General features: G+C 44.4%; 1 protein-coding gene across 1 annotated transcript; it reads right to left on the bottom strand.

Moving 5' to 3' along the window:
* Positions 1-2,621: 2,621 nt before the first annotated feature.
* LOC143670418 (heat shock transcription factor, X-linked member 3-like) lies at positions 2,622-4,334 on the bottom strand. Its single transcript, XM_077145202.1, has 2 exons — positions 3,746-4,334; positions 2,622-3,313 (listed from the first exon to the last, which is right to left on the bottom strand). Exons 1-2 carry the CDS (start codon positions 4,238-4,240, stop codon positions 2,729-2,731), a joined length of 1,080 nt encoding a protein of 359 aa, XP_077001317.1. The 5' UTR covers positions 4,241-4,334; the 3' UTR covers positions 2,622-2,728.
* Between the last annotated feature and the right edge of the window lie 8,957 nt (positions 4,335-13,291).

The following is a 13,291-nucleotide window of genomic DNA, read 5'->3' as shown; positions in this document are numbered from 1 at the left end:
GTGAGCAGAACCTGATCACAGTTAACCTAGAAATGCCAGCTAGGACACACAGTGTGAGGACATGTTGCACAGGATACAGGGCAGGGTGTGCAATGCAGGGCAGGGGTGAAGGTTGTGGAGTGTGGGGTGTGGCATGGGGCAGAGGGCAGGGGGAAGAGGGATGATGGAATGTGGTAGGACACGGGGTCATGGAAGCATGGGACATGGGGCACAGCGGGCATGGGGCATGTGGGCACAGGCATGGGGGCATGGGGAGTGCCAGAGGGACATGAGGGAACAGGGCATGTGGCATGAGGGGTGCAGGGTGTGGAGGCACAGAGGCGAAGTCAGGGTATGGCAGAGTGCGTGTATGTGATGGGTTTAAATGCTATCACCCAGGATCTTACTGGGGAGTTTTGTGGCTTCTGTTTTCTATATAGTTGATCTTGTATTTGTTGTGGTTTCTTTAAGCAACATACCTTCAGTGGGGCAGCAGAACAGTGCAAGGGGTTCAGCAGGCCTGGGTACCAGTTGGAGTTCTGCCTGGGACAGACACTGCGATTTTACATAAATCATTTCCTTACTCTGGGCCTTAGTTCTCCATGTGTGGTAAGAGACGCTGAGACAGGTCCATATCTACGTGTGTGTGTCTGTCAGAGACCAGGAGAGGCAGCACACAGCAGATTGGGATGCCCTCTGGGAGTCACACTGTCTGCCAGATTCACACAGCTGTCCCACCCCCACTGCCCACGAGATCCTGGGCAACGCCCCTGACCTCCAGGTGTGGAGGTATGTCATCAGGGTCTACACCTGTTACTGGTGAGCAGCTTAGGCATCACCTGACTTTAAGTTCCCTCACAGTGGCTGGTACCCTTCCAATCTGTAACCGCTGCCCCTTAGCAGTTCTGCTTGGACTCACCCACTACCTCTGTGGGTTCACTGACGATAAGCCCCTCATTGTCTTTATTTCTGGAGCCCTCCCTTTGCCTTCCCCCAAATTCCCTGAACAGTTTGGAACATAATAAATGCTTAGTAAAAGGGATTCAATTCTAATTTCCTTTTGATGGTATCATCTTAGTCTGTGGTGATGGTCACTTTGAATAACCATGTCACACACACAGGGTTTGGTTTATGGAAGTTGAAAAATGCCTGTCTTTTTCTCTTTGTGCACAGGGCTCATTGATGTTGGGGAAACTTTGCAGTGTGGCCTGAGGACTTAGCTCCTGACAAGGTTGTGGAACTAGAAAATCAAGCTATACTGACCGACCTGAAACAGAAGTACCTGACCGTGATTTCAAACGCCAGGTGGTTACTAGAGCCCATACCTAGAAAAGGGGGAAAGGATATATTCCAGGTGGACATCCCAGAGTACCTAATCCCTTTGGGGCAGGAAGTATAGGCTCCTAAGAGGAACATTATGGAGACGCAAGCTACATGCCTTTTACCATCATGATGCAAATAAAGAAATCCAGTTGAAATCAGGATTTCACTCTAAATGCCACTGCATTTTAGAGTGCTATCGACTAAATGCTGTTCATAAAACAGATATCTCTGCTTAGAGGAAGGGGAAAAGGGGAGGGGGGATAGATCAAGACTTCCTTGGCATGCTGTCTCTTTGGGCTCGTCAACTTTGACCTTAATTAAAAATGAAAAGCTACTAGTAAGAGTCTCAGTACTGCCACTGATTTTGGTCCTGATCATTTCTGGATTGGACAAATAAACATTCTTTGAGGGATCCCTTATTTGTTTTCCCTTCTCTTTATTCTGGTCCAAACTCATAGATTTTTTTTAATAGCATCCAGGGACATTGTGGAAAGGCTAGAACCAGGCACTGACTGCTTTTTTCCTGGTGGGGACCAGCCATTGATGGACCACTGCACAGTGAAGACAATATCATAATTTGAAACAGCAACCATCTGCTCTTCCAAATTACCCTTGCTGTGTTGAAAAAGTGTTCTTTAGTTCATGAAGCATGCTTGTGTCACATATGACACAGCTACTTCATGTCCAAAGAAAAGATCCTAAACACAGCCTTTAGAATTTGTTAGAATTTGACTTTGAAAAGTGGTAACTAGTATTATTTTGTCTCAAATGCATTCCTTCTTTTCTCTTGTGTGTGTCATTTATTAGCAAAGTTTCTAATGTTCTTGCCCATGAGGATGATGGGCTTGCTGTCCCACCCCTGACACTGACTGGAATGGCCCTTCTTTTCCAAGCTGGAATGTGGTGGTTGTACAACTCTTGGCAAGTGGCCTCTTTGGAGGCCACTGAATCTTTGTCTGGAGACATTCAGCTGTTGGTCAGAAAATTCCTAGCAACATTGAGAGGAGTTGTGAGGAAAAAAATCTCCTTTTAGAAGGTATATATATAATGTTAGGTGGTACCCAAGAAGTTAGTTGCAAGTCTGGTCTGTCTCCTGACCAGCAGGCAAGTCTCAGGGAACCAGAGCTAACTGGGCTTGCCCTCAGCACTCCCTAACGAAACCCTTACGTAAGTATGTGAAAAATGCTACTTCTAAAAATGAAACAAGACAATGCAGACCAAAACCTTTCATGGGAAAGATTTTCAGCTGCCTCCGGCTTCTGTGATGAGATGTGTAAGAAACAGAACATGAGGAACAACACAGACTCATAATTCTTGTTAACCTGTTTATTTACCATCCTGGGGTTTTGTTTTTCTTTATTAACTTCTGAAATAGGTTGATTGGTCCAAAACAGCTATCTTTTTCAGTCCCCAAGGACATGTGAGTTTATGGAGGTGGTTGGTCCTTGAACTGCTCACACAGCACGCAGTGGTAATCAGAGGGACTCTCCTGTTGCTCGTCAAACGGCTCATTTGGAGCCATGACTGAAAGGGCACCCATCAGGATGGAGTAACAGATATTGAACAGGTGCATTATGGAAGCACTATCTGGGTAATCTGTGGGGCCCATGGGCAGTGCCCCTGCACCTGTGGGTCCGGCAGCAGCCAGAGATGCAGGTATAGCTTGTTGGGAGGTGCCCTCCTCACTTGGAACATTTGACTGAGTAGGGGGACAGTTTTCCATGGAACGCCCAATTATACTGCTCAAAGGCCAGATATTAGGGGCCATAAAGGCCGGGCTGCCCCTGGGTCCCTGAACATTTGGGGAGGTGTTATGCGAAGTTTGGTTGGTTTCTTGCATGGAGTTATCCTTCTGGAATCTCGGCGAGTGTCTTGTAGCAGCCAGCTTCGGTCTCTTTGGAGATGGTGTATAGATCTTTGGCTGGGCAATACTTTTTGGGAAGTTGAATTTTCTCTGAATATTTTGGAGGAGCAGAGGGTTGTCTCTCTTGAAATTTGAGTTGTGGTAGATCTAAAACAAAATGAAACATTTTAGTTATTCCAGGAAAAAGTATTCATTCCTCTACCCTGCCCCCCAATCATAACGGTCTCATTTTGCTCGTGGGACTACAGAAAAATATCTTTGTTCAACAATTCCTAGCAAGTTTCCTTATGCCCTAAATCATGAGCTCACTAAAGGTAAATCTTTTCCTAGATTAGGGAGTTGATGTCTAATCTTAACTGTCCTCTTTGAAATTTCAGTCATGCCTGCAGATTATCTCTAAAGGGATTGTAGTTTAATATGAAAATCTGTGTTTTCAAAATCTATACTTTAATCTTTCCTTAAATAATGTCCCATATGAAAAGAACAGTTTCAGAGAAGTAAACTCTCTCATTATATCATTCATCTGGTGTATTATGAAGGTACTAAGTAACAGAGGAAATGGGTAACTTTCTACTTTACCACGATTCTCTTGTTCTCTGGAGAGTGATCTGAAGAGTTGGTTTGGTGTATTTTGCTGAATCCATAGAGGTTAAGTTCTTGAATGAAAGTCTTCCAGCTGTCTGTTTCAAAAAATTTCTCTGCGCCTCTCCGATGAAGAATTTCCGTCTGAAAAAGATCTGCGTCGATGATCACAGTGTCCCCTCTGTCGTTCCAGCGCACAGACTTGAATGCGTCATTCTCCACTATCATCCAAAGCTTTCTTGGGAAGGCAAGCCCAAGAATATCATTGGCTTCTTCCTCATTTTCTTTGCTTTGGTTTTGGTCCTGTGGTTGCGGGTTGTCTGGGAAGGCTGGACCTGGGTTCACACTTTGGTCACTGTGCCCTTCCAGGAGCTCCCTGGAATCCATATTCAGATCAACAGAAGATTTACATGGACTCCCTCTTTCTTCCTCTCCATCAATAGATGGAAGAAGCTTGACTTTATTTTTCTCTTTGGTATCCTGAGTAGCCATGGAGCTAGGCTAATATCAGGAGCACTTTGGTACTCAAGACCAGAGCACCTTTTTGCCAAGTCCAAAATGCCTTCTGTGAGCCCAGGGGTGCCCAATAAATAGTGTCCAGAAAATTCTAGAACCTTGGTCGTGGGGCAACCAGCTGAAGTCATCATTCTCTTCATATGACATGTGATGTCAGAACGATGGGGCAGAGGCAGTCTGGGAAAAAGAACCCTGGGCAGGTGAGGGGGAGGGGATAAGTACCAGGGTCGCCAGCTTCTCTCTTTTCTAAAAGTGTGGAAACATAATCATTCACAGTAGAACGAATGGTGGGAACTCCTTCCTCAATGATAGTGTACCCAAATCACCACAGAGTTCATGATAGGATGACCACATTCTCCACAATTTGGGGGCTCCTTTTCAGCTCTGTTGCCTCCAAATCTCATCCCTTTATATATCATGATGGTATTTTCTTTAATTTCCATTTCGCCCCCATAAATATTGTTCTCACTGCCCAAGGGCGTGCTCACTATGGAGTACCTGCTTTTGACTGTCCCTTCCAAATCTCCTTCCCCAAACAGTCAAGTTCAGTCAGTGACCTTTCTGTCAGTGGACTGCCTTGTAGTAGCTGCCTCTAAAGCAGCATTTCCACCATGTTATCATGATGGTAGTAGGTACATTGAATAATCTTATCTCCTCTTGGGTAAGATCCTCTTCTAAATGTCTCCTTTATACAAACTCCACTCCCAAGGAAAATTTCTGCTTGTTTAGCTAGGCATGACTAAAGAAAGCTATGCTGGTTTGAAGCTATTTTGTATCCCAGAAAAGACATGTCCTTTAATCCTCATTCAATATTCCTGCATAGGATCTTTTTTATTGTGTCCGTGGAGATACAACCCACCCAGTTACGGGTGGTAACTTTTGATTAGATGGCTTCCATGGATATGTGTCTACACCCATTCAAGATTGGGTTGCTTACTGGAGCCCCTTAAGAAGGAACCAATTTGGATAAGGCTTTAGACCCACCAAAACCAACAGAGCTAACAGAATGGACTGAGCCCTAGGGAAGCCATTAAAGAAACCTAGAGAGAAAGCTAGCAGATGTCACCATGTGCCGTAGCAGCTGAGAGAGGAATCCCCAACATCATTGGCCCTCATGAACCAAGATATCTTTCCCTGGATGCTTTAATTTGGACATTTTTACATCCTTAGAACTGTAAACTTGTGACTTAATAAATTTTCATTTTTAAAAGCCATTCCCTTCTCTGGTCTATCGCATTCCAGCAGCTTACAAACTAGAACAGATTTTGGTACCAGTAGTGGATTGCTGCTACACTTTGCAAATACCAAATGCGTTTGAACTGTTTTTAAAATGGATCAGGGGAAAATTCAGAATGAGCTGTGAGTGCTTGATAGAGAAGGGCTAGAATGCTTTGAAGAGACTGTTGGTAGAAATGTGGACTCTAAAAATATTTCTGATGAGGCTTTAGATAGAAAGGATGCATGTGTTATGGCAAACTTGATGGAAGCGATCCTTGTTTTAAAGTGGCACAGAATCTTGCAAAATTGTGTATTGCTGTTGGCTGGAAGTTAGAATTTAAAGATGACAATGCAGGATACTTTGCTGAGAAAATTTCCAAACTAAATGTGGAAAATGCGACCTGGCTGCTTCTTGCAGCTTACACTCAAATGCAAGTGGAAAGAGATAAGCTGAGAACTGAACACTTTGGTATGAAGAAACCAAAAATTAATGGTCTGAAGAACTGGGCTTCCAGAAGGGGAGACCCCAGGGAATAGTGCCCCACATGAGGATTTAACTAAACATTGAACCAGTCAGCCATTTCAAAAGATGCGAGAATTGGAGATAGAATTATCCAGGAAGGATATGTGGAGAGTCCTATTGTTAGATAGTTATGATCCCTGCCTATTACATAGAAAACCAACATGAGTATTATGGGATCTGTGTAAATGGAACCACTGCCAATCTGGACTAAGAGGGGCAGAAAAGGGACACATTGGAGGAAAACCAGCTTCAAAGGTCGAACCATGGAAGCTAAGGTCTGAAGCGAGGAAACCTTGGGCCAGGCGAGTGGACCCCCCTAGAATTTGGAGAGGGTGAATTGGCCCCAAAGGCAAAGGGTGGGCCTTCCACCTCACTTTAGAAGAATTGTGCCCCAGACCTCAGAGGGGGCAGAGCACATACCTAGGGGATTGGGGAGAGCCTGGCTATCACTGCGTTGTTCTGGAGGGATTGAGCATGTGCTCTGGAGTTGGCAAAGAGCCCAGGTGCAGCTGGATGCTTGGAGAGGGTAGAACATGATAAACAGTGGTCTCCCCAGTGTGCCCCAAGGGTGCATTCAGAGAGAGAGGCAGGCTGCTGCGTAGGCCCTTGGAAAGGGTTGGACAGCTGCTTTCCAAAGCCCCAAGGATTAATGACTCTCAGACTTTGAAACCTAATGGAGTTCGGAGTTTGTCCACTGTTTTTCAGAACTGTATGTGTCCAGTGATGCCTGTGTTCCTTCCAATTTCTCCCTATGGAAATGGGAACATGTACTCTATGACTATGGTTGTCCCTCTGTATATTGGCAGCAGCTAACTTGTTCTGAGTTTTACAGGTTCAGAGCCAGAGGAGAATTTTCCCTTAGGACAGACCATACCTGTAGCTGACTTTGATGAGGTTTTGCACACTTTCTGACTTTGTATTGTAGTTGTGTTGTTACTGAAATGGTTTAAGGCTTTCTGGTATTGTTATGGTATGAATATATTTTGTGTTTGGAAAGAACATGTCTTTTGGGGGTCCAAAGGGTGGAATGTGCTGTTTTGAAGCTATTATGTACCCAAGAAAAGCCATGTCCTTTAATGTTTGTTCCATATTGCTGGGTGAGACCTTTCTGATTGTTTCCATGGAGATGGGACCTACCCAATTGAGGGTGTTAACTTTTGATTAGATGGTTTCCATGGAGATTTGTCTCCACCCATTCAAGGTGTGGTTGCTTACTGGAGCCCTTGAGGAAGAAACCATTTTGGAAAAAGCTTTAGGGCCACCAGAACCAACAGAGCCAGCAAAATGGACAGAGTCCTAGGGAAACCATTGAAGAAGCCTGGAGAGAAAGCTGGCAGATCTTGTCATGTGCCTTTCCAGCTGGGAGAGCAATCCCGAACATCATCAGTTTTCTTGAACCAAGGTATCTTTCCCTGAATGCCTTAATTTGAGCATTTTTATAGGCTTGCCTTAATTTGGACATTTTCATGGCCTAGAAGTTTAACCTGCAACTTAATAAACTTCCCTTTTTAAAAGCTATTCTATTTTTGGTATATTGCTTTCTGGCAGTTTACAAACTGGAACAGAAGCCATCATGAACATATTCATCAGAGTATATTTGAAAATAGATGAATGAGTTGATGGGAGGGATGGAGACAGAACCCACATGAAAGTCATTCTGGACCACAGCTGGCATGATACAACAGTGTCATTGGTGATATATATTCTGTAGCCTTTTGGACAAGTGTGTTCTGAATATTTGCTCTGTAGGGAGATAGACTAGTACAGTGGAAAGGAAAAAAGGCGAAAGGATCCTGGGTCCTCATCCCAGTTATGCCACTAAATATCATCATTTTCCCTTTTTGAGGATCCACCCCTTTGTTTTGTTTTGTTTGAGGGTACAGTTCTGTACCCTCAACTTATTAATAAAACTTATTAATAAGTTTTAGTTAGAGTAGTTGTAGATTCACAGAAATACCATGTAAGATTTATAAAATACAAAGTTCCCATGCACCATCCTATTAGTAAACTTTGCATTAATGAGGTAACTTACAATTCATGAAACATTTTTATACATATACTATTACCTATAGTCCATTGTTTACAGTAGGGTTCATATGTTGTACAATCCTCTGCCCCTTTCATTGTTTGCTTTAAAGGAGATTATGAAGAGGATTTGAAAGAACCTCCCAAGGTACTTTTCAGTGCTAAGGCCTTAATTGTGTCCCCACATCTGAATTCAGGCTTGGTCATTGGTCATCATGCTTTTCAACAGAGGTTTACAAAGCATTGATTCAATGACTTACTTTATAATATAGGGACATGTCCTAGGCTAAGAATGTAAATGGAGGCCATTGGTGGCATCTCTGAAACAGGTTCCTAGTAACTTCAGTTATACAGCCAACTTCCTTTAGTCACATACCTTTCTTTAGTCACATCTTTCTTTAAGTTTTTAAAAGACTGAATAGGATGTCTTATATGGCCTTTGTTAGCTCATGCACTCTTCTGGTTACTTATATAAAGGGATTTGGCCATTTGGCAGGAGGGAAATTGTGGCGAATACAACTCAGGAATTCACAGCACTAGCATTCAGCACAGAGTTGGTATTTGTTTTGACTTAGCACATATATGCAAAGGCTTCTGTAGGACCATTAGCTAACGTTCTTCTTTGTTTTAAGAGTCTTAGAATGTCTCCTGGCATTAAGAGCTCAAGGCTTCAGGCCTGTCTTGAAACAGTCATAGTGCTGACTTCAGTGTAGTTAAGAAAGGCATAGTAATGTTGACCTCCCTTGGTTAAGCTTTCTGGGTCCCAGAATTTCAACTCTGGGGGCCTTTGCCACAGTCAGTGTTTATTACACACCTATCAAGAACAAGAACTTTTGAAAGAAATGATTGGTTTGCTATTCAGTACTCCAATGTCCCCCAGGGATAGACCACATATACCAAATCGTCATGTTTAGGAGACCTGAGCACAGCCGAATCAGCCTGAAGGACCAATAACCCCAAAGGGAAAATGAGTTCAGTCTTGACTCACTGAGGCTTCTATACAAACTTGCAGCAAAAGAGAACAGTGCTGAGCTTGGTACCTCTTGACTTTGGGGTACCAAGGTCTGGAGCCAGCCACGGGGCCAGAATCATTCTGGCCTTATCATTCTGGCCTTACATGGCCCCTCCCTCCTTCAGACCCTCCCCTGTCCCTGTGGTTTATGGCAGAGGTCCCTGCTTACTGGTCTCCTCTGCACCAGCCTTTGTTTCCTGGATGGATGAATGAATGAATGAATGAATCAATCAATCAATCAAAGTACCATAGGGTCTCATTTTCCAATTCAAGCTGTAGAGACTTCTCTCTGCCTAGGCCCTCAGCCTCCATGGAAGAATCCCGAAGTGCTACCACTGCTCACTGAACTGCAGAATTCCTGTGGAAAATCTTCTTTGAAGTGTCATTCTGGACATCTAACTGGCGTCAAACACCTGGGGATGCTTTCAATGGGAAGGTCTGTGATGGACCCCTGCAGTGGACCCCACACATCGCGGTTCAATAGGAAAGTACATAATTTCCATGGGTTCCCCATGTACCCCGCAAATGGTTGCATCTTGGATCAGACCTCCATCCCAGACGGTGGCGATGCAGACCATCAATCAGAGCCACCGGACACCTGCTTGTGATGTGCCAAGGATCTCAGACACTGTGGAAGTTAGTCTAAGCTGTGGACGCCATCTGGATCATCTTACAAGATGTGTTTGTACCCAGTTCTGACGTACCTAATGCCAGAGAATTCACACTCCAATTTTTCTCTCTTTGCAGTTCTACTCTCTTTTCTGCTACCCACTGGTATTCCTGGCCTGTCTCAAGTGTTATTTGTCAGTCTCGCACCCCGCTCACTCACATAGCCCCAATTTCTGCAAAGGGAGCCCACTGTACATAGGGGAAAAAAGCCTCCAGCAGACATCAAGACTACTTCAGCTCTAGGGCTCTGGTAAGGAGGCACTAGACCACTCCAGTGTTCGAGAGATATAGCTCAACTGAATAATGTAGGGGGGTCAGCTATATTCTTTCTGACAGTGGAAGTCTGGCATGCCTCTGGTCCATCCATCCAATAAACCTGCCCACTCAAGTCACTTGCAACTTTTAGCTGACAATGATGCTTCAGAAATTCCCCAAGCCCATTCTCATACCTCCCACTCCCACCACGTATCCTGCCTTCTCTCTTCCTGATCTCTTCTCCACCTTATGCTGAACTCTGGATTCAGAGTCCTGACTGCCAGCCTGCCTGGGGCCCTCTGGACTTGGTCTTGTATGTGATCTTTCTTATGGACTCTGGCACTTGATCTCCCCTGGATCCTCCTGAGGCCCCTCAGTAGCTGGGGGTGTCCCATTGGGCCTTTCTTCCTAGCTCTGTTCTTTGTGGGAATAGTGTGGGATCTCGATGAATTCAGACTACGGATCTAGTCCCAGTTTTGTCATTTACTAGCCATGTCATCATGACCAATTATCAAGCACGGTGAGCCTGAGGTTCTTCATGTGTGAAATGGGTTTGATAAGCCGTGTCTTGTAGGACTGGTGGAGTCTATGGAATATATGCACAGCTCCAGGCACAGTGCCTGGCATAGGTTGGATGTTTAATAAAAGGCAGTTATTTGCAATATTGTTTTAGCCCTAACCCCCACCTCCCTCTCTGGGATTTTGTTGTTGTTATCCAGGAAACCACAGGGAATATGCAGCTTAATAGCACACAGAATAGATAATCAACCAAAAATGCTGCTTCATAGCTCAGGAAATTTTCTCTCTTAGAGGATCTACTTAATTTGGTTATCAGGATATCTTTCCCACCTGGATGTAGCTCAGAGCTCCTAGAATTTGAGTCGAGGACCAATTGCTTCCCTCCGTCCCAGCTATTCTTCCGCCCAAATGACTAGTTTCATTAATTAGATCTCTACCAGAAATCAAGCACTTGCTTAGAGTTAGCCAAGTTTTACATTCAAAACAACCTATTTGAAATGTTTTAATGGAGCAGGTCTGGCTCTCCCAGGCCAGGGAAAAGAATAGGATCCTAATGGCTTCTCGACTTCACTTCAAGGGAGTTTCTCCCTTATTTCTTGTGAAATCCTTGCACATGATGCTTGTAAAACACCTAGTTCCTGCACTGTGTTCAACTGCACTGGAACAAGGACACCTTCTGTGCCTGCCTCAGGTGAACATTGCTTTCTGGGTTATCCATGATCCAAAAGGGACTGCTAGGAAGAGTTTTCCACCCCAGATTTTTCTGTCACCTCTAAGATACTGTATCTGAGAGTCTGATCCTTCCCCCTATTTGGCTTAATTACAAGTAGCTTCTCCAGAAAGAACTCCAAAATGTTTTCACTCAGGGCATTTACATTTGACTGTCCTCATCTGGAATCACACATCTTTACCTCTTTTTACTTGTTCTTTAGGTCTTAGAGAATAATTTCACCATATTCCTTATTCTGTAGCTGCTTTTATACTCTACCATGCTATGGGTAGAGGGTGTTTGGCTTCATCGAGTATTCTACTATGAATATAGTGCCTTCCAAAGAGCAGATGCTCAATTAATGTGTGGGGAGCAAAAAAGTCAGTGAGGTGGGTGATTGATTTACTTTCTCCTACATTTTTAAATAAACCTAGCAAATCCAGGTATATATATATTTTTTCAGATATATGTCTTTTAATTTTACAGAATGGAAAACTAAAAAGGATAAGGGAAACCAGTTAACGATCTTGTACATTTTTTCTCTGTTTTATTGCTCGGTTTTTTTCATTTCCAAGGAAATTCCTATTCCAATGCTATGTCTTGTTTCAAATCACAAAATAAAATGAAAGGTTTCCCACTTTGTTTTACAAAATAACCTTTTTGCTCCTGAACTGGATAAACAGCCCACATGTGTGAATAATGTCTTTCAGCACCTTATATTCTTTAGTTAGTATACCTTCTATTTAAACCAGCAACTTTTGAGAAATACCGAAGAAAAGAATGAAAAGGGTTAATATCTAAGTCACCCATATAGAGCAGGAGCACAAAGACATTATACTCTTTCTGAGCCCTAGGCTGGCCCACGTAGATGACTGGCTGCCCACTTCAACCCTGGAGGGACAGAACTGACCTCAGACTTCACTAGGGCTGGGAAAGCCACTGGATAAAGTTCTAGAACTCACACAGGCCCTGGCAGCAGTGCTGTTCATGGTGGAAATTCTGGCCTGGTTGCTCTCTTGCTCATCTTTCAAAGCATCCTCATACAATGGGGATGGTATATTGACATCAGTCCCAAACTCCGGGACCTTCATCTTCCTGCTTTCAGCATAGGCCCTGGGATCCCACAGAGAGTCATAGCACACAGGATCGCTGCTGGGCACCCCCAGATACCTTGCCCACACCCAGCCTGCCCCCTGGGCTCCCTGTAGATGAAATGATCCCTCACCACCTACAACCCCATCATGATCAATACTTCCCAGGACCACAGTTACCTTCTACAAAGCTCATGCCCAGGACATTTATCAAGAGCCCAGTCTTGGGCGTGCTCTGACCGTCACTCATCATCCCATCATAGATGAGACCCAATGTGCTGATGAAGACCTAGCACTGGCCAGTGGGGTCCATAAATGCCAAAGAACAGCTGCAGACACTCAGAGGTTTCCCTGAAGATGATGGGAAAGTGGTCCTTGTACTTTTGCCTTTGGTGATAGGCTCATTCTTCAATATTGAAGACGAGGAGCATCACCAAATCACCCACCTTCTCATCTCTTGCAACTCTGAGTAACCACTGAGCATCTGGCTGAACCTTAGGTGCTTGGACCCTCCTCTTCTTTATGGCCAGAACCTTGATCTTATTGAGTGCATGGAGTGGCTACCAGGGTAGCAAAGCAGCTCAGTATCCCAGTAGCAAGTGTTCCCGGGGTTAGAGCATAAGAAGGGGAGGAAGAGGAGGGGGCCTCTCCAGCCATGCAGTAATGAGGCTCTATATCTCCTTTTGGGCCTGAAGGCATTGCTAAACCTTCCAGACCCTAGTCTTCTGACCACGAGGCATGGCGATTCTTGTCAGGAACAGCAGGTAGGAGTGTGGGCAGCAAGAAGAGAAGGAAAGTGTCACAGATGTCATCTGAGAAACCCCTCCTTGGCACCCTTGACAAGGTCTGACTTACAAGTCTTTTCTTTAGGGGTGTTCAAGGGCCTCCCAGGTCTCCTGTCCTCCTAGCCTGTCTCTGAAGAACCTGAGGGAGAAGGTGAGAGTGCTCCTCAGGGACAGCCAGCCAGCACAGCATGAATCTTCCAGAACTGAGAGAAGGCAGGTAG

Source organism: Tamandua tetradactyla, chromosome X (assembly GCF_023851605.1).
Source record: "Tamandua tetradactyla isolate mTamTet1 chromosome X, mTamTet1.pri, whole genome shotgun sequence".
Classification (NCBI taxonomy): Eukaryota; Metazoa; Chordata; class Mammalia; order Pilosa; family Myrmecophagidae; genus Tamandua; species Tamandua tetradactyla.
The sequence above is the reverse complement of the archived record's forward strand: the minus strand, read 5'-3'. Positions and strand labels throughout refer to the sequence as shown.

Bases quoted from the DNA above. Each gene is read 5' to 3' on its own strand.
- LOC143670418 (XM_077145202.1), bottom strand. From the start codon at position 4,240: ATGGCTACTCAGGATACCAAAGAGAAAAATAAAGTCAAGCTTCTTCCA. The intron at 3,314-3,745 runs GTAAAGTAGAAA...ATTTTGTTTTAG, and splicing joins CAGAGAACAAGAGAATCGTG to ATCTACCACAACTCAAATTT.